General features: G+C 35.4%; 1 protein-coding gene across 1 annotated transcript in view; it reads right to left on the bottom strand.

Annotated features, from left to right (window-relative positions):
• COL24A1 (collagen type XXIV alpha 1 chain) overlaps nucleotides 1–19,605 on the bottom strand; it is a 143,682-nt gene that overhangs the window by 49,635 nt on the left and 74,442 nt on the right. Inside the window, exons 26-33 of the mRNA XM_039321005.1 lie at nucleotides 14,471–14,524; nucleotides 13,469–13,522; nucleotides 12,693–12,746; nucleotides 11,817–11,870; nucleotides 10,270–10,323; nucleotides 9,800–9,844; nucleotides 9,665–9,709; nucleotides 2,347–2,400 (exon numbers count right to left, since the gene is read on the bottom strand). Of these exons, the coding sequence (XP_039176939.1) occupies nucleotides 2,347–2,400; nucleotides 9,665–9,709; nucleotides 9,800–9,844; nucleotides 10,270–10,323; nucleotides 11,817–11,870; nucleotides 12,693–12,746; nucleotides 13,469–13,522; nucleotides 14,471–14,524 (414 nt within the window). The remainder of the gene's footprint in view (nucleotides 1–2,346; nucleotides 2,401–9,664; nucleotides 9,710–9,799; nucleotides 9,845–10,269; nucleotides 10,324–11,816; nucleotides 11,871–12,692; nucleotides 12,747–13,468; nucleotides 13,523–14,470; nucleotides 14,525–19,605) is intronic.

Below are 19,605 nucleotides of genomic sequence, written 5' to 3'. Positions count from 1 at the left end.
TAACTTTGGGGATTTATGGACATCTGATCTACAGTACAAGAAATAATTAAGGATAAGAACTACCTCATGGGAAGGCTCTCAGATAAGTTTTCAAAAGCCCATGAAAGGTGTAGAGATTGTAAAAAAAAACCTCTTATCATATTTGATAGAGTAGCCTCAACATGAAAGTTGATGTCTACTAAACTTGGGGTTTCTGGTAGTGCCTTAAAATTTCCAGCTTTGGAGTCCACAACACTGTTTCTGATATCGTTTATATCAGCAAAATCAGGAACTCTGCTAGATAGCTGATGCCAATATCTACCTGACCTTCTTTGGGATCAAAAGCTAAGCAGACTCAGGCTTGGCTGGTTCTTGGATTGGGGGCTATCAGTGTATACTAGGACATAGGTCTCCAACCTTTTGGGCACCAGGGACCGGTGCCACGGAGAAAGGATTTTCCGTGGACCAGAGGGGGTGTGCTTTTGAATACTGCCTGCATCCCGAGAATGTTGCTTTGCTTGTTTGTGCTGCCCACTTACTGGCATGCTGCAGACTGGTGCTGGTCCATGGACTGGAGGTTTGGGAACCCCTGTACTGGATTTTTAAAAAACTGCAACGGTAACAAAAGCATTTCCATAGTATCCCAAAAACTGGTGACTGCAGGCATGGACATATCTCTGTTGTCACCAGGAGCTGACCTTGATTTAAAGGAGTTTAATCAGTTTAATCAGTTTAATATACTGATTTTATTTCAAATTTCATACTAGTTTTGCTTCATGCTCTGTAATTTCAACCAGTTTTTGTTAAGTACATATGAAAGAGGCCAAATCTTGGTTTTGTTTTAACGGATGAATTAAAGAAATTCTGACAGCAGATTCTTTGATTTTTAATGGAGAAAAATAAAACAATGGACACTAGGACAAATGAATGTGGCACAGAATTCTGAATCTGGTACTGGTTTATATCTGTAAGTTTGAAAAATAGGTTTTTTATTTAAGATATTTATTATGCTCAGACAAACAAAACAATCATTTGAATTATCAGATACAATATACAGATGCCCAATAATAGTACAGTAGTGACATATAATGAAATATGCTTGCATTTTAAAAATATTTCAGTAGTTTTTTTCAGGTTATCAGCCCCAAAAAATCATGTGCAATAATTGCCAACAGGCATTCCTATGAGGCTAATGAGCCAAAGACCAATCCTTGACTATTCCCAATAGTACAAATTAGTAATACATAAGAATTTTGATATAGAAATCAGTGGAGACAAATTCCACATTTTTGTTAGTCCTCTAATTTCTCTTAGATTGGGTTGAACAATTAGCAGACAATACTTGCCACCTGCCACCAACAATTTATAGCCTTTTTTTTTCTAGACTAGGAAATTTAGATGCTTCAAACACTGCTTATTTTGTCATAAAGACTGTTGTGCAAGTTGTCACTCAATTTACATCAGTGATTTTCAAACTTGGCAACATTAAGATGTATGGACTATAACTCATAGAATTGGGAGTTGAAGTCCATACATCTTAAAGTTGTCTATATTGGAAAAGATACTGATTTAAATAATCAACCGAAAGTCATTGTCAAATGTATTTATATTAACTGACAGGTGGGTTATGTACTCAGAAAAACAATTTACTTTCTATTTAGCTTCAAAGATCTAATAAGGAAGTTACACCAACTATCTGAGACTAAATTAAATATACAATCACACCAGCTAAGTATAAGAAACCTGAGACACTCTAGATCAGACATGTCAAACTTGCGACATCATGTGACGTCACGCAACGTATCAGGCCGGTTTTACCATTGCTGGCAATGGGGTGGGTGTGGCTTCCATGTGATTCATACGGCCCGCGGGCCAGCATTTTGACACCCCTGCTCTAGATTAAATACTTAACTGATCTTGGAGAGTGTATATTTGTGAACTGGTCAAATTGTAGCATTAGAGGATATGTTTGATATAAATGTACTACAGCTGGGTAATCTCTTGGGAATAAAAAAAAATGCCTCATGTGGGTTCTTTATAAATACTATCTGAAATGATGAGGTAAAAGCTGAACAGAAAAGGCCAGAAAAGGAATTTTTAAAAAAGTGAATGCAAGGCACCCTCTCTCAAGATAACAACTTTTCGGGCTTTCATGGATATGTTTAAGAGGACAATCTTCCATGTTAAAGAAATGACAAAAAAATTTCTTTATTCTATAGAACAGAAAGACTTATAAAGAGCCACACAGTTTCAGCCCAAAAATAATGCTTCTTCTTTAATATATCTTTAATTACAACAGAATAAGACACATGTTTTCCAAGAAATTATATTTCACATTTCAAATGAAAGGAAATGAAATCAACTTACTGGTTCACCCGAAGGACCTCTATCTCCCGTACTTCCAGAAAGGCCAGGCAAACCCTGAAAACACAAAATCAAAACCAAAAAGCTACTTAAAATTTCCCTCAAATCTTCATAAATTGACCAAAATGCAATTCATAAAACATCTTCAATGACACTTTTTAAATCCAATAATTTTGTTTCTACTATAAAAGGACTTGTGGCTGGTCACTGACTAGCTGATTTATGAATTAGTAAATTCTTTGTTTTGGTGAGCAGTATCCTAAATCGTCTTTGAAAAATTAAGATATACAAACTAAAGATAAAATCCTCTATTTATCTGTGAAGTAAACTACAGTGAATTCAATGACACTTACTTTGTTGTAGTTATATGAAGACATATTATAAATATATATGAAAAATGACAAATAACTGCTACAGTCTAGATGGCCTTCCTGTAGGATCATTTGGGGACAGGAAACAAAAGAATAGTCAATCTTTTTGAAGCTGCCTTTTCATATAACAAATCAGAAAATAAACCACTGACAACAAAAAAATAACTTCCTTTTAAAGCTTAGCAACATTAAGATGTGCTTTGAAAAAATATTCCATGTGTTCCATTTCTTGTATACGGCAGACATCCAAAGTATTATTCTTAGTGTCCTTCAAAACTGACCCATGTAAGATGTCCTATTGTTACAATACTATTGTCCAGAAGCATGGCTAGCTACATTGTAGAGGAAATGATTTTTAATTATGGTAGGAAACTATCAAATTATATATAAGGCATCCCCAGTAGCAGTGTTCCAACTTTGCAATGCTGGACCCAGGGAGATGTGCTGATGTCTGCTTAATGCCATTTTGTTGTGGTCTGTTGGCAGCCAGAGGACTCCGCAGCCAAAACTCAGAGAAGGAAGCACAGTAGTGGGTGTCGGGCCCAGCATCAGGGCCATCTGAAAGCTCCAATGGGACGAAGGAATGGAACTGTCGCAGCCAGGAACAGAGGCGGATCCTGGGCCATCCGCCAGCCCCCGGATGGAAAGGCTGAGACCTTCACGCCTTGAGGCAAGTGAGTCAGGAGAGGAGGATCACCAGGGGCCAGTGATTGATGCGCAGGTATGACGGAGGCTGAGGAGCGGAGAACAGCAAGAGGCTATGGGCCGGTCTTTGGGGCGGAAGAGCCATTGCTGCTAACAGAACCCAACCCTCAGCTGTGGATAAAAGGCAGGGGTGGAGACGAATAGGTAATAGTAATAGTAATAGTAGTAAAGTTGGAAGGGACCTTGAGGTCATCTAGTCCAACCCCCTGCTCGGGCAGGAAACCCTACGCTATTTCGGACAAATGGCTGTCCAGTCTCTTCTTAAAAACTTCCAGTGTTGGAGCATTTACTGCTTCTGGAGGCAAACTGTTCCACTGATTAATTGTTCTCACTGTCAGGAAGTTTCTCCTTAGTTCTAGGTTGCTTCTCTCCTTGAGTTTCCACCCGTTGCTTCTTGTCCTGCCTTCACTTTGGAAAATAAAGCCCCTGAGATATTACTGCTATCAATCTTTTAAACTAGACATACCCAAAGCTTATATGTTTTAGCCTCCAGTTTCATCTTTGTTGCTCTTCTCTGTACTCTTTCTAGAGTCTCAACATCTTTTTTACATCGTGGTGACCAAAACTGGATGCAGTATTCCAAGTGTGGCCTTACCAGGCTGGTATTAATACTTCACGTGATCTTGACTATCCCTCTGTTAATGCAGCCTAGCACTGTGTTGGCCTTTTTGGCAGCTACACTGCTGGCTCATATTTAAGTGATTGTTACTAGGACTCCGAGGTCCCTCTCACAGTTACTACTATTGAGCATGGTGCCATTATGCTGTACTTGTGCATTTGGTTTTTCTTGCCTAAATGTAGAACCTTGCTTTTTTCACCATTGAATTTCATTTTGTTAGTTAGTGCCCAGTGTTCAAGTCTGTGATCCTTCTGTATCAGCCTGTCTTCTGGAGTGTTGGCTATTCCTGCCAGCTTGGTGGTCTGCAAATTTGATGAGATCCCTTCATCCAAATCGTTGATGAAGATGTTGAAGAGTACTGGGCCCAGAACAGAGCCCTGGGGCACCCCACTACACACTTCCCTCCATATAGATGCAGTTCCATTGAGGACCACTCGCTGAGTACGGCCGGTCAGCCAGCTACGGATCCACTGTCTACCCCACATTTTTCTATCTTGTCAAGTAGTAGGTTGTGATCTACTTTATCAAATGCCTTACTGAAGTCCAAGTAAATTATGTCCACAGCATTCCTCTGATCCACTAATTTTGTCACTTGGTCAAAGAATGCAATAAGATTTGTCTGGCATGATCTATTTTTGACAAACCCATGTTGGCTTTTAGTAATGACTTTGTTTGCCTCTAGGTGTTCGTTGATTCGTTGTTTGATTATCTTTTCCAGGATCTTCCCAGGTATTGAGGTCAGGCTGATAGGTCTGTAATTTCCTGGATCCATTTTTTTTCCTTTTTTGAGGATGGGAACTACATCAGCTCTTTTCCAGTCCTCTGGTAGTTCCCCTGTGTTCCAGGATCTTTGAAAAATATAGTTCAGTGGCTCCGATATCACATCTGCCAGTTCCTTGAGAACTCTGGGGTGTAATCCGTCTGGTCCTGGCGATTTGAACTCATCTAGGCTGGACAGGTGCTCACTAACGATTTTCTTGCCTATCTTAACTTGTGTTTCTGTTTTGTTTTTTGTGGCACTATTTTTGATAGGTTGGTCTGTTTTTTCCCTTTGTGTAAAGACAGATGCAAAAAATGAGTTAAATAGTTCTGCTTTCTCCCTGTTGCTTGTCACCTTCTTGCCACTTCCACCCACTAATGGACCAATCATTTCCTTCACTTTTTTCTTGTTTTTTACATGTTGAAAGAAGCTTTTTTTGTTATTTTTGACTTTGGTCGCAAGCCTTAGTTCATTTTGAGCCTTGGCTTTCTTCACTTCATCTTTGCAGGCTCGGGCTATTTGCTGATATTCTGACTTAGTTATGTTCCCCTCTTTCCACTTTCTTACTTGTCCTTTTTATCTTTCAATTTGTCAGAGAGTTCTTTATGCAGCCATGCTGGTTTCTTTTGAGAGCTGTTATTTTTCCTCTTTGTTGGTATTGTGCTAGACTGTGCTTTTATTATCTCATTTTTCAAAATTTCCCAAGCTTCTTGAGTTGTTTTCCCCTTGAGGATTCTCATCCATGGAATCCTTCCCAAGCCCTCTCTAAGTTTATTGAAATTAGCTCTCTTGAAGTCCAAGACTCTAGTTTGACTGTGTTCTATTGGTTGTGCTTCTATAATGTTGAATTCTAATATTGCATGATCACTTCCTCCCAGGGTTCCTATGGCTCCAACACCGTCTATCATTTCATCTCTGTTAGTGAGAATTAGATCCAAAATGGCTAATCCCCTAGTTCCATTCTCTACTTTTTGGGAGACAAAGTGTCTGCTAGGTTTGCCAGGAACCTGTTTGATCTTCCACTTGGTGCGGAGTTTGTCTCCCAGTTGATGTCAGGGTAGTTAAAGTCCCCCATTACTATTGTGATGTGCTTCCTACATACCTTAGTTAGCTGACTAGCAAAAAGTTCATCTATTTCCTCTGTTTGGTTGGGTGGTCTGTAGTATACACCTATGGCAATGTCATTTCCCCCCCCTTTTATATTGACCCAAATGCATTCAAGACAGTTTTTATCATTGTTGTACTCTATTTCTGTGAAGATGTAGTTATTTCTTATATAGAGAGCAACTCCACCTCCTCTTTTATTTGGTCTGTTTCTTTTAAATAATTTAAATCCCTCTAGCTGTGTGTTCCATGTGTGAGTTTCATCCCACCATGTTTCCGTAATGGCAACAATATCGTATCTGCCCTCATTAACCTGAATTTCTAGTTCACCCTGTTTGCTGTTCATACTTTGTGCATTGGTGTATAAACATTTGAGTCCTTTGTGGGTGGCCCTGTGTTTCCTTTCTACATAACCTGTGTGGTGCCTGAGTTCCCCTATTGTCTTACCACCTATTTGGTTAGTGCACTTTATATGGCACTCGCTATTAGAGGCTTCATTTTGATTGGTAGCAAGGTTGGTATTCTTGTCCACACACACATCTGTGCTACATGCACTGATAGCCCTATAGTTTTTAAATTGCCGGGGACAGGGTTGTTCCGTATCAATTAACTCCCTGTCCCCGCTGTTTAGTTTAAATTTCCCTCCAGAAAATCTGTGAATTTATAGCCGAGTAACTCAGTCCCTTTTTTTGATGGATGCAAACCATCTCTTTTGTACATCTTTTGATTGGACCAGCTACTGACATCGTGACTAATATATCCAAAGCCTTCCCCTTTACACCATTCCTTTAGCCACATATTGAATTGTGCTATGCGCTGGCCTTTTCCGTTTTGCTCCTTATACACTGGTAAAACCTCTGAGAAAGTAAGCCTACAGCCTATTCTGCTAAGTTCCTTCCCCAAGCTCTGGAAATCATTCTGCACAGAGAGTACATCTTTTTGGGACAGATCATTAGTGCCAAGGTGTACAATAGCCTCCACATCACAGTCCTTGCTGCCATTCTTGATTATTTTAGAAATACGCTTCTTGTCCCTACTGGCAGTAGCACCTGGAAGACACCTGACCTCTTTCAAAGCCTCTGTGTCCTTTCCTAAATTTACATCCCTTATAATTGAATCACCTACCAGAAGGTAGCTTCTCTTTTTGGGAGCCTTTCTATTCTTGCATGACTGATGTGCAATACCTGATTCACACTTCTCCCTATCAAAATCTAGTTCTTCATCTCGGACCACAGACAACTACTTGTGGCAGACAACTACTTGTCTCCCTGCCGGTCAGCCACTTCTACTTGGAACTCCTGATTCTTGTTTGGAAACTTGCCAGAGTTTCCTCGGATCCTGTGGCACTGGGAATTGGAGCATCTTCTGAGTGTGTGCATGGGTCTTATGTTGGAAGAGAGCCAGCTTGCCTGAAGGACTCTTGTTGCAAGCGTGGTGAGAGACTAAGATTAATTCTGGGTGTTTGGGAGGCTCCATGGTTTGAAGGCAACTAAAGATTTTAACAGTCGGCTAGGTGAAATTGCTGGCGTTGAATAAAAGAGACGTTGGAGATTTATTGGTGTGGCTGTTGTGTTTGGGGATCCAGGTCAGAACACATTTTGACACTAAGCAAAGACCTTTTCATTCATTCAGGTATTTCAAATAAATCAGAACACGTTTATTTTTTCAATGCTGTCAAATTATTCTAGCTAGCATTTGATTTTTTTACGACAGACTTACTTTTTTCTTACTTTTCGCAGCATGCTTTTAGCATTTTTGTCTAATTTTGGAAAATTTAGGTTTTCTTGGCAAGGTTTTCAGAAGTCATTTGCCATTGCTTTCTTCCTAAGGGTTGGAGAGAGGGATTGGCTCAAGTTCACCGAGCCAGTTCCATATCTAAGGCAGGACTAGAATTCATGGTCACCTGGTTTCTAGCCTGATATCTTAACTACAATGCCAAAGTGCCTCTATATAAGCTTCATTTAGAAATTTGCTTGGAAATATGTATACGAGACTTTGTTCTTGGATTACAAATGCTGCCTTGTTTGCATTATAGACTGAAATAAATTTTGCACAAAATTCCATGGAAATAGAACTAAAAACATCCCTCTCTACTGCCATAGTTTGAATTGTAGCATAGTGGTATATCTGCAATTCAGTAAAACTGCAAATCTTTTCAAGGGTTTCTCTAGAATATGCATATGGCTGTACAAAAGAATAGGTAACAAAGCTATTATCTTTTTCCAAGTTCATGTCGCTGCTTCCAAGCCCTGCTCTATCTGCTCCCACATGCTCTTACACCTTACTATATGTTCTGAAGCCCATCTTTCAAAAAGTATGTACAATTCAATATTGCTACTTTTTCTCTGGTAAAGGAAAAAAATGTGTCTTATGCAGTTGCTGTACAAGTAACAGGACAGCACAGATCAGTTTCAGATGTGTGTTCAGGGCATGTATCAAATATTGAAGTGTATTTAATGCTTATTTGTATCATTTAGAAATACTGTATATCTGTTTTTACTTTTTAAAAAATAGATATAACTTGGCTTGCTTATGAAAATATGCTTGTTGTATAAGACTTAAAAAGTCAGTTTAATCTTTTACACTGTTATTGGCTGAGTTGTCTTTACATGTTTTATTTTCTACAAATAAAAGAAATAAAAAGTTGTTGCACTACAGGAAATTTATCATCTCATCAACCAAAGGAAGCAGTTCAACAAGCTCTTTGTTCTCTAATGCAGATATTAATGTCACCTGAGCCAGTGCATTATTGTCCTTGCATTTAAGAACTATTCTGGAGAATTTACCCTCTATGTATAATAGCTACAGCAATCTCATAAATTATATTACATAAATGCTTTCATATATTATTGATAACAATAATGTCTGCCATCATTACCAATGTCTTTTATTATAGATTTTAAAACTTAGATAGGAAATGTGACTTTGGGCTGCACGTGTTTCCCAGTCTTTGTCAAAGCTTAACTAACCAATGGGAGAAAAGACACTGCAATTATTATATCAAAACTAAATTTTGATTTGGGTGCTACCTGTAGATACTTTAAACACTTCCCCTGTAATACTTTAAAGGAGTTATTTTCAAACATTAGGAAAGTGATTCCAATTGGACCTGGAGTTATGGGGAAGGAACAAGTATTATGCTTACTCTTCTCCCCAGTTTTCCATTTATTTTAAATTAAAAGAGAAACATGAATTGCTGCAGCAAAAAATAAAACATGTAATACTTGACAGGATAGAATTCCTACATTTTTGCAGAAACTTTTTGAATTTTATTAGAAACATAATTTTTTAAATTTATTTACACTAGCAGTGTAACATAATGTTCCTATGGTCTACCTGGCCAGGGAAGTTAGTTTTAGCCCCAAACAACCCTATGGTTATTTGACTGAGAACCAGACTAGCTTCTAACAGAGGTACTCTTCATTTGGTGACCACAACTCGGACTGACAACTTGGTCATTAAACAAATCAAAATTGTTCTGAAATGAAATTATGACTGTGCTCATGATCTTTCAGCTTTCATGATTTATAGACCTGCAAACGTTGTAAATGCGAGGATTGTTTACAAAGTTATTTTTTCATCACCATCATAGCTCCAAATGTTTCTAAATAAGGCAGTTATTAAACAAGGTTTACTTTTATTCGTTTACTTTAGACCCCCAACTCATGTTAAGTGACCTCAACTATAAACTCAATGTATTATGTTAGAAGCAGAATGGAATTATAAAAAAATAAATCATGCACTGAAGCATGAACAACTTACTGGTGCCCCTGGACTGCCTCTTTCTCCAGGGATTCCAGCTTTCCCCTATGCAAATACAAAGGAGGCAATGTGTCTATTTCAAAAATATTGTCAGGATTGATGCCTTAAATATGAATGCTAAAAATTGCCACGTACAATGAGTCCAGGAATGCCTTTTTTCCCAGCATCACCAGCTTCTCCCTGGGAAAAATAAGCAAAAGGGCTATTTTAATGTACACTGTATTCAAACATATAACAATTTTCTTTTAAGTTCCAAATTATGGACATTCTTTTCAGTGTAAGCTTTTGGCAACTATGTCATCAACCATCCAGGCACAAATGCAGGTACTATTTATTTCTTTATTACTTTTTATTCCACTTCCTAGAAAAAATTTCAAAGCAACTCAGTAAAGATAAATAATCACTTGATCAAAATAACAATGAGGTCAGCTTTTATCTTAGTCTGGATGAAGCAATGAAGACACTATAAGACACTGGCATAAGATATAACACAAAGACAAAAAGTCGAGTTCCAAATAGCAGAAAGGTTATATGGTACTGTACTTCATGCATCTATCAGCATCATGGATCATTTTCTGGGGCAAAGGTAAAAAAGTTAAGTTTACCTTAATACCTTCTGTCCCTTGCTCTCCCAGAGGACCATCTAGGCCTCGTGGTCCCTGACATATTAAAACAAAAAACAGTCAGGAATGATGCAACTGTTCATGTCTATGCATCCAAGGATTCCTAAGACAAAATTCTAGCACAAAATCTGCAACTGCTATGATAATTCACAGAAATTAATTGGATTCAAATGACTATATTTAGTTGTTGTTTTTCCTATCACTTATTACATTTTTCCCACATATCCACACAGAATCCACTGGGGATTAAAAAATTGTAGGAGATTAAAAAAACATCAGTTTGAAAACATCCCCAGTCACCATTTTTGAATCAAAACAAATGAGAAATCTATCTCTCTGCAATTTTTGCCAATCCCTACTATTCCCCCTTTTTCTTGTCCATTATTTTTCTATTTGAGCTATGGGCATAATCACCTTTAGATCTACCCTTCAAGATAGAAATTGCTAGACTGCAGTTCATTTCTAGAAATTCAAAATTAATTCTTCAAGCTATTTCTCAGATCTTTTGTTTTTCCAATAGGTACACTCCAATGGGATTGATTTTCCAAGCCTTAAATACCTTAACTCTGTAAGGGAATAGGGATATGTCATACATAAATGATCAATTTGGAAGTGAAATAATCTCATTCTCATTTCTCACTCCTTTAAAGCATACAGGAGAATAAAAACTAAAGGCAGGAAAAAGAAGAAAGGGGGGGAGAGAGACAAACCTGTTTTTTGTGGATCTTATAAAATGACAGAAAATGCTATAATGTCTAGACATTTCAGGAGATTTTTGAAGAATGGGGTCAGAAACTAGTAGCTATAATTTAATTAGCAGTGTTTGCTGATATAGATGGATATTTTCAAAAATTTTAATGAAGAAATGAAAGGTGTGAAAGGTAATATTTTGGAAGACTGACAGGAAGAATAGGATAAACAAGAATCACCTGATGCAGAAATACTAGAAAATAAATTCTGGATTGTAAGACATATATGACGGTCAAAATGGAAATACAACTAATAAACAAGTGAAATTATTTGGATAATTTTCCTGAATTTAAAAATGAGGGTTGTTAAAAGCTTGAAGCAACCCTTGAGATGGGAGAAAGAAAAAAATTGAAGGGAGATCAATTTCTATGAGAACATTTGAATGAATTAAGGACTAAGATTGTTAGAAACATAAAAAAGGAATACAAAGTTGATAGATTTGATCAGGATTAAAATAAGACTTATCTTTATAAAATTCTGTGATCTCTTTGCGTCGACATCTGGATAGAAAGGTTATTTATTCATGGATTTGTAAATGGATAAGAGACAAATTATGGGAAGATGTGAACCATGTATGAAATCGTTTAGAATGAAGAAATGATAAGTTTGCTTATACTTGTTGGAATGAAGATCAGAACTCACTTATTTAGTTCTTGTTTTCCCCTTTTTCCTTTTTCCCCTTTCTATTCTTTGCACTTTTTTCTTTCTTTTTCACACACACAAATACACACACACACACACATAATGTGTATTTTAGGGGTCATCAACATACTACTTACTCTTTGACCTTTACTACCCTGTGGTCCAGGAGGTCCTCGTGCTCCTGGAGGGCCCTAAATAATAAATAAGAATGAAATACATTTTTATCATAGAGCAGAAGCCTATTTTGTACAAATTATATTTTGTTACCAACTTTCTTCCCAAAAGCTCAAGACCAGAAAACTGTCAGCCATTTTTCTCCTTATTGCCCTTTTTTAAAAACTCTCTCTAAAATAGGCTAAAATAATCCCTTCAGGTACTCAGCAGTATTAAAAGACTTAATCTCCCCTAGTCCCAGTCCAATACTCTATCCATTGCATCATAATTGCAGATATGGAAAAGTAAAGTTGTATGAGAGACAAATTATTACATTAGCAACTTGAAACAGATAACATATCAGTCATGGCATTACCTTCTAACAGATAGGCCTTGAAATGATTAATTAACAGACACATCTGCTCACATAGGTACATGTCTTATTTGCTATCTGGCCAAATTCACTGGACTAGATCCAGTGGGAATTATGTGGAGGTTTCACAAAAGCAGAAGTGATTCATGACCCTTCTTTCCTGCTGCTATGCATAATGTTCCAAAAGGTCCTAATTTCCTCCAGAATAGTTTTACAGCTTGTAGGGAAAGACTGCAAATCACTCCCCCCTATGCTGAACACATTTCCATCAATTTCAGTGAGAAATTGGGCATGGTTTAAATATCTTATTTTGAACTCACTGGATATAGCTCAGGTTGAACTCATGCCAACTCAAGCCAATATTCCCTACTTTTGGCTGAATAATTTTTCTCTAAAGTTAACCTGCCCATTAATAGACCTAAGCTTAAAAATTAATGGAGGTGTGACTGATGTGGAGGTGAACAAACGTATAATATTTTATACTTACAGGTAGTCCCTGTGGCCCTACATCACCAGAACCACCTGGTGGACCTGAATAACCCTGAAACAGAAGGAAATATAGTACGGCCGATACATAGTTAAGTTTGTTTCAGTTTGTATTGCTATGTACAGAATTCTTATGTGCTTTATTAATGAAGAAAATTTTCTTAGAGACTTATTTGCATTTGTATATGTATTTGATTTTTATGGCAAAAAAATGATTTCTCTCTGTCAATTCAAGTAGTAGCAATACTAGTTCTGTAAAATGTATCTGTGAGGTAAAACAATAGGCCTTTGATCTAAGTTCCAAATGATGTTTTAGGGAATTTTATAAAATCCCCATCACTATTTCAAGCTACTTTTTTCAGGTACTTTCCTGCTCAAACAGAACAGCTTTAAAGTCCTGCCTTCAAAATGATTTTCACAGTGAATTATGACCAACCAGAGCTACATTTTTGCTGACAGTATTGTTAAAAAAATAGTTAACGCAGAGTTAACATAAGCAAAAAACTTCTGTTCAAAAATAATGCAGAGTTTCAGTATATTTTAAGAAAAATGAATAATATTAAGCTCAATCCCTACAATCATTGATGCTTCTCATTTTTTTAACAGACTGTTTCATACAAATGTCTCTACACGTAAATGGGATTACCTTAAAGATCTTAAATATTTGGTAAACAAGAATATTCCAGTAACTATTTAAGTATACACTTTTTACTTAGGCTTTGTTAATGTAAGATAAATAAATAAAATTAGGCAGTAGTTTTTTTACATAAACCTTACCATGAGACCTTTTTCTCCAGGAGGGCCCACTGGGCCTGGATTACCTCTGTCTCCCTTAAAAGTAAATAAACAAATACATACATGCATGCATGCATAGATACATACATACTGTTCATTTAGTAGTTTATTTGATTTTTGACAGTAGAACTGCATATCCAGTTTTGAAATATTTTAAAAAATGAAAATATAACTTCTATACCTAAATAAATATTCAGTATGATGGTGTGAGTGGTAATTCCTGGTTCTCAACTAATTTCTAAGCCTCTGCAGGATTGGAAAACAAAACCAGTAGGAACTTAGTAGTTACTTTTGCGCCTGCCTATGAACCTTTTCCTTGTCTCCATTAATGCATTTATTGCTAGAGTTTTTTCCCTTATTCTGGGATAAATGTGTGTGATTCAAAACAGTTTTTAATTAACCCAGGAAGGACAAGATGGATGCTCTCTTCCCCATGAAAATAATCCCATTGTTGTCATAAAAATGTGAATGCTAACAGGCTGTGTGACTTTCAACCCAGTTGTATTATTTGCTGACAGATTCTATCAATGCTCTGCTTCAAAAATATTCATTTTATTAAAAAAAAATCCTGCTACAGTTTTACTATTAAGTAACATTTTTTGCAAGCAACATAGAGTAACTTTTACTCTTTTGCATTATTAAATTCCAATATTGATTTTGAGAATAAGTATGCTGTTATGTTTATATGTGAAATAAAATTTCAAGTACCGCAAACTCTCCTAATTAGAAAATGAGTAACTTACCTTTGCTAGAGAAATGGTAAAAAGTAAGATTTAAACTTCTTTTCCCCAGTTACAGAACCCAGCAGTTACTTGTACAATAATGTAAAAAAACTACAAAATCTAATCACAGACTTCTATCATGACAAATAATCTTATCCCATATTGAACAAAATTTAGAACAGTAGTTGTAACCCACAGTATAGTACATATTACTTGTGCTGCTCTTGTTGCATTAATTATCAACTAGCATCTTATAGTATACCTTCTCACCAGGTCCTCCAGATTGTCCAATTTCACCAGATGAGCCAATAGGTCCCTAAAGAGAAGAAGAAATAGAAAAGCAAATAATCCAGTAACCTGTCATCTATAGTCAATGTTATAACAACAGCAATAGCATTTAGGCTTATATACCAACCCCATAGTGCTTTATAGCATTCTCTGGCAGTTTATAATGTAAGCATTATTTGCATATACCCCAATAATTTGGGTCCTCATTTTACCAACCTCAGAAGGATAGAATACTAAGTCAATCTTGAGCCACGTTAGGATCGAACTTCAGGCTGTTGGCCAGTTTGCCCGCAATACTACAGTTTAACCATTACACCACTAAGGTTCTTATAATGAATCTCAGCAGCTTATATTTAAATAGCCATATGCACATAAGAATCCAGTCAAATTCTATGAAATATCTGAAAACATTTTTAGGCAACCTGTATAAAATGTACACATTTATTGTACACCATATAATCCGCTTCTTAGTTATATAAGGAACTACATGCAAAAATGAAGTTGCTTTTGCAAAGTCACCAACAATCTTAGTAACATTGCCTACAAATCTTAAATAATACCTTTAAGGACTCTTAAGAGCTAGGAAAAACATTGTATATACAGAATCCTTAAAATTACACAGCTCTGATTACACTGATATGCACATGTATATGATTCTTGTCTATTGGCATAACTGTTTGAAGATTATAAAGCTGTTCCCGTGATTATTGGAACTCAGAACAATATAACTGCGCACAAAAGCTGTTCAAAGCATTCTTTTCTATCTTCCTATTTGGCTACTGCATAGGTCCCATTCACCAGCTTTCTGGTGGTATATACATTTGAGGATCTGCCTTTAGTGATCAAGCTGATGGCCTAATTATTATGAGTAAGATGTCCTCAAGGATTAAATCACAATGTCAGTGCAGTAAATATTTGTAACTTGGCATCATAATTACATCTATTTCAGTGTACTTTTATTTTCATTTTAAAATGTGTGAAAAATCTAAAATAATTCTGCATTCAGCTTCAGGTCTTTTGTATAAGGCAATCCCAATCTTACATGCTTCGAATGTTTTCATGAAACATTTCAGTTCGAAGAGCTTGTCCCATGGTCAATAGGGTAGACATTAAAGAAATTTTAAATAAAATATGAGTAAGGTATTACCAGAGCTTAAAGCCAAGTTGTATTCCTCTGTTAAATTTTGTTCTGTTAAATCAAGTCTCATGAATGCCAGAAACTCCCTGGCATATTAAATGCCTTTTTAAAACAAATTAAAACTCAAAATAATAAATTCAAATATGGGAAAGAAACAATGTAGAAAAAATGTCTACATAAAAGTGCTACCTATATAATATCCCCCAAAATACCAACTATAACTAAAACAACAACATTCTTGGAACAAAATTGGGAACTGAAAAGCCAACTTTTAATGCTATTATAAAGAAACTTTATAAAGATAAGATTCAGGCTCACAAAGACTGAAGAATGAAAGTGTGAATATATGAAACTGGAAAACAGCTTTTTCTAAGTCAATATCTTAAATAATGAGCTGTTTCCTTCTGTTTTGTGACAGGAGACCAGTGAGCTGAAAATATCCATTCTTAGGCCAATATATGTCAGATGTATGATTTATAGCTTCAATAACTCTTCAGCCAGTGTGGAAATCATGCTGGAGAGTCACTAATCCAATTGAAGCATCAGATTAAAGAGAGTTCTGTAGAACTGAACCCAAAAATTATTCTGAATAATGAGCTGTTTCCTTCTATTTTATGACAGAAGACCAGTGGGCTGAAAAGTGTCAGATTACAGCTTTAGATTTTTTTTTTAAAAAAAATCTACATTATGGACAGCAGTATGTTAACAATATCTGTTCTTTTTGTGTAGAAGACGAAAGTAACTTGATTGTTGTTTCTTCACAATCCCCCACCAGAGGCAGGATCCAGCATCCTGAATAGCAGGGGTGGGTCACTATGGCAATTTTATGACCTGCGGACTTCAACTTCCAAAATTTCTGAGCCAGCATGGCAAATTCAGATATTTGGCCTTCTAACAATAGTTAACATCATGGTGCTGACAGATTTATTTATGGTCCTTTAAGATGATATGATGCAATATATCAGAATATTGTAATATTTAAGCTGCTATTATCCACAAATTGAATTTTTAGAATGGCTTGCATAGGTTGAAGTGATGTTTAGATAATCAGTTAACTGGGAAATGTTTGCCAGTTTGGCAGTGAGTTATAATGCTTCCAAATGTAATAACAGCCCTTTTATCAACCACATTATTTTCTAGGGGGGAAAAACTTTAACATTCTGATCTTATTTTTGTAATATTTAAAAATATTTTTGTTTTGTGTTCAATGATAGTAAAGTCTTGCTTATAATATACTGTGGTAATTTAAAAAACTGAAACTTAGCTGTACATGCCAGTATACAATAGCTGAGATAGAAGCATTTTTTCCCCAGTTCTTTAAATCAGTGTTTTTCTTGGCATGACTTTTAAAAAACACTTTCTCTCATTTGTTCTACAAATTTGCTCAATGGAATTCTTTTCATTCTTATTAAGTTAACCAAATATTATATAACTAGATCTCCTGATTCTGTATGAAGCCACTAATTGTACCAGCCAGGGAAAAAAACATTTCAATTATAAGATGTTATAATTGCTAATACATTGCTAATACATTAAATCAAAATAGTTTCTCCTGTTGAGAAAACCCCTTGACTGAGTTTCATGCAAACAAAAAATACAATTTGTTTAGAAGGATCTCTAATACCAAGAAGAGTTATGATGAATAATTACCACATGAATAGGTTTCACACAAGAATTATAGTCAAACGCATCATTTCTATGGAACCTTCCAACAAAAAGATTGAGATTTTTTATGTATCAAATAATCTAACTGTAAAGGTATCTACTGACAATAACCAACCTTGAATATATTTCTCAAAAAAAGAATGGAATGATGGACAAAGGATTTTGTATCCTTTCACCTTTCAGTCAGAATCACCCAGAATAAAATCACATATGTGAATCTGATATTATTAAATAGAAGGGAGATAGTTAAGTCAAAAGCTTAAAACTATTACATTATTTTAAAATGCTCTGAGTCTCCAAGCATTCAACAACAAAGCCTTCTTCCATCAGTGAAATAAATCAGGACCTAGTATGGATTCTCTGCTGAAGAAAAAAGGATTACTTCTTTTCTTTTTTTTCACCTGAGTCATCATTAATGTCTTAGATCGGGGTGTCAAACTCGCAACGTCATGTGACATGTTGCGACATATCATGACTTTTTCCACGTTGCCGGCATGGATGGGTGCAGTTTTGGCATGATGCATCCGGCCCATGGGCCGGCAGTTTGACACTCCTGTCTTACATACTTCTCTGTGGAGTTCTCATTCTGGATCCTACCTTCTGGTTTAATTCTGCTCTTGCTCAGTTTTTTTTAATCAACTAAATTTATTACTTGATTAAGTACTAGATTTAATCAAACTAATTATTAGAGAACATGATGCAAATTACTTCATATCAGGTACATTTTGAAAAATCTACCATATTGGCACAATTGTGTTTGAATTTCAGCAAAATAAAGGCATGGTTTAAAATTCTACATTTTCTAAGCAATTACAAAAAATGAAGTCATAAAACCTATAAAATTACACAAAACCTATAAATTGTTAATTACTGGTTATATCACTCATTTTTAAAAATATTTTTTTGTTTTGAACTAATGGGGGTATTCCAGTATATGTCTAAATAGGACATATTTATACACAAGAATGCTGTGATGTTCTAAATCAAAAATAAGGAACTGAGAACTTATATATTTTATTATTGTTGTTATTTAAAATTTCTTGCAATTCTTGATTAAAAATGAATAGCAGAGGATTTGTAATAGACCATTCCCTTCTTATTTTCACAAACTATGGTTTCTTAGGTCAGTCAAATGAGGGATTAGAGAAATCTAGATTAAAACTAAAAGTGTTTTATTTAGGAACACTAAATTTTACCAAACTCACCTGTTTCCTGATATTAGTTAGACCGCTATTATCTTTAATGAGATGTATACTAAATCAATAAAGGGGGTAAATGGAGACCATAGCTGTATTTTTATATAGGAAGGTGGAAAGTTGTTCTTCTGTATATAAATATTGACAGGATATTTAAATATTAATTTTAATATTAAAATTTAATAATATATTATTAAATATTAAATAAATATTATAAACTTCTGTAGAGTCTAAAAAGAACATAATAAATCCGTAATAAAATTATCTTCAGAATGAGTGCTTTTTAATCCATTACATTAATTAGGACTAAGCAACAACCTGGATTCAAAGTGGAAAAGTTGATCCAGATCTTCAGAACATGAGGGTACTGAGGTAACAATTATGGTATTCTTTTTAAAAAACCTCTAATAGAAATGGTTAAAAGATATGTAGATTGTGAATCCATATGGCTGCACAGCCGTTATTAATTTTATTTCAGGCCTTATTACATCTAGAAAGTACATTAAAAAATATAGAAACTACTTGAGAACTAGCATTAATGATGATGATATCATTTGATCTTCTTTAATTGTAAAAATTACTTATAATTTATCAACTTATTGAGTGCCTATGAACAATATATTAAGGCAAACAAACTGGCTAACCAGCATTTGTGTGCTGCTATCCTATCCCATCCATGCATAGTACCATGACTTTAATATGATTAAATGTGCTATTCAAATTCAGAATGACTGCCATTTCCAATTAGCAAAAAAGAAATTCTGTAAACATCAAATTCCAGTTTATTAACATAAATATGAGACCAAATTTGGAAGCCAACTTTAGCAACAGGAAAGTGAAAAGTCATGAGGGATGATTTGAAATAAAATGGGTACATTATTAATCCATCTTCTGAATGAACATAGTGAGGAATTCATACATAAGATCTTCAATGCCTCACTAATATATGGATATACAGCAGAGATGAATTTTAAGTAATGCATAAATTTTAAGTAATGCATAAATGTAAGAAATAATGAGGCAAAGAGAGGGAGAAAGAAACAGCATGTTCATTCAAATAAAAATGAGCATTCCAAGCAGATAATTTACACCTGCGTTCTGAAACCTGAT

This window comes from Crotalus tigris, unplaced genomic scaffold (genome assembly GCF_016545835.1).
Source record: "Crotalus tigris isolate CLP2741 ecotype Arizona unplaced genomic scaffold, ASM1654583v1 scf7180000023718.2468807, whole genome shotgun sequence".
NCBI classification, from domain to species: Eukaryota; Metazoa; Chordata; class Lepidosauria; order Squamata; family Viperidae; genus Crotalus; species Crotalus tigris.
Note: the sequence above shows the minus strand (reverse complement) of the source record. Positions and strands in the feature narration are given on the sequence as shown.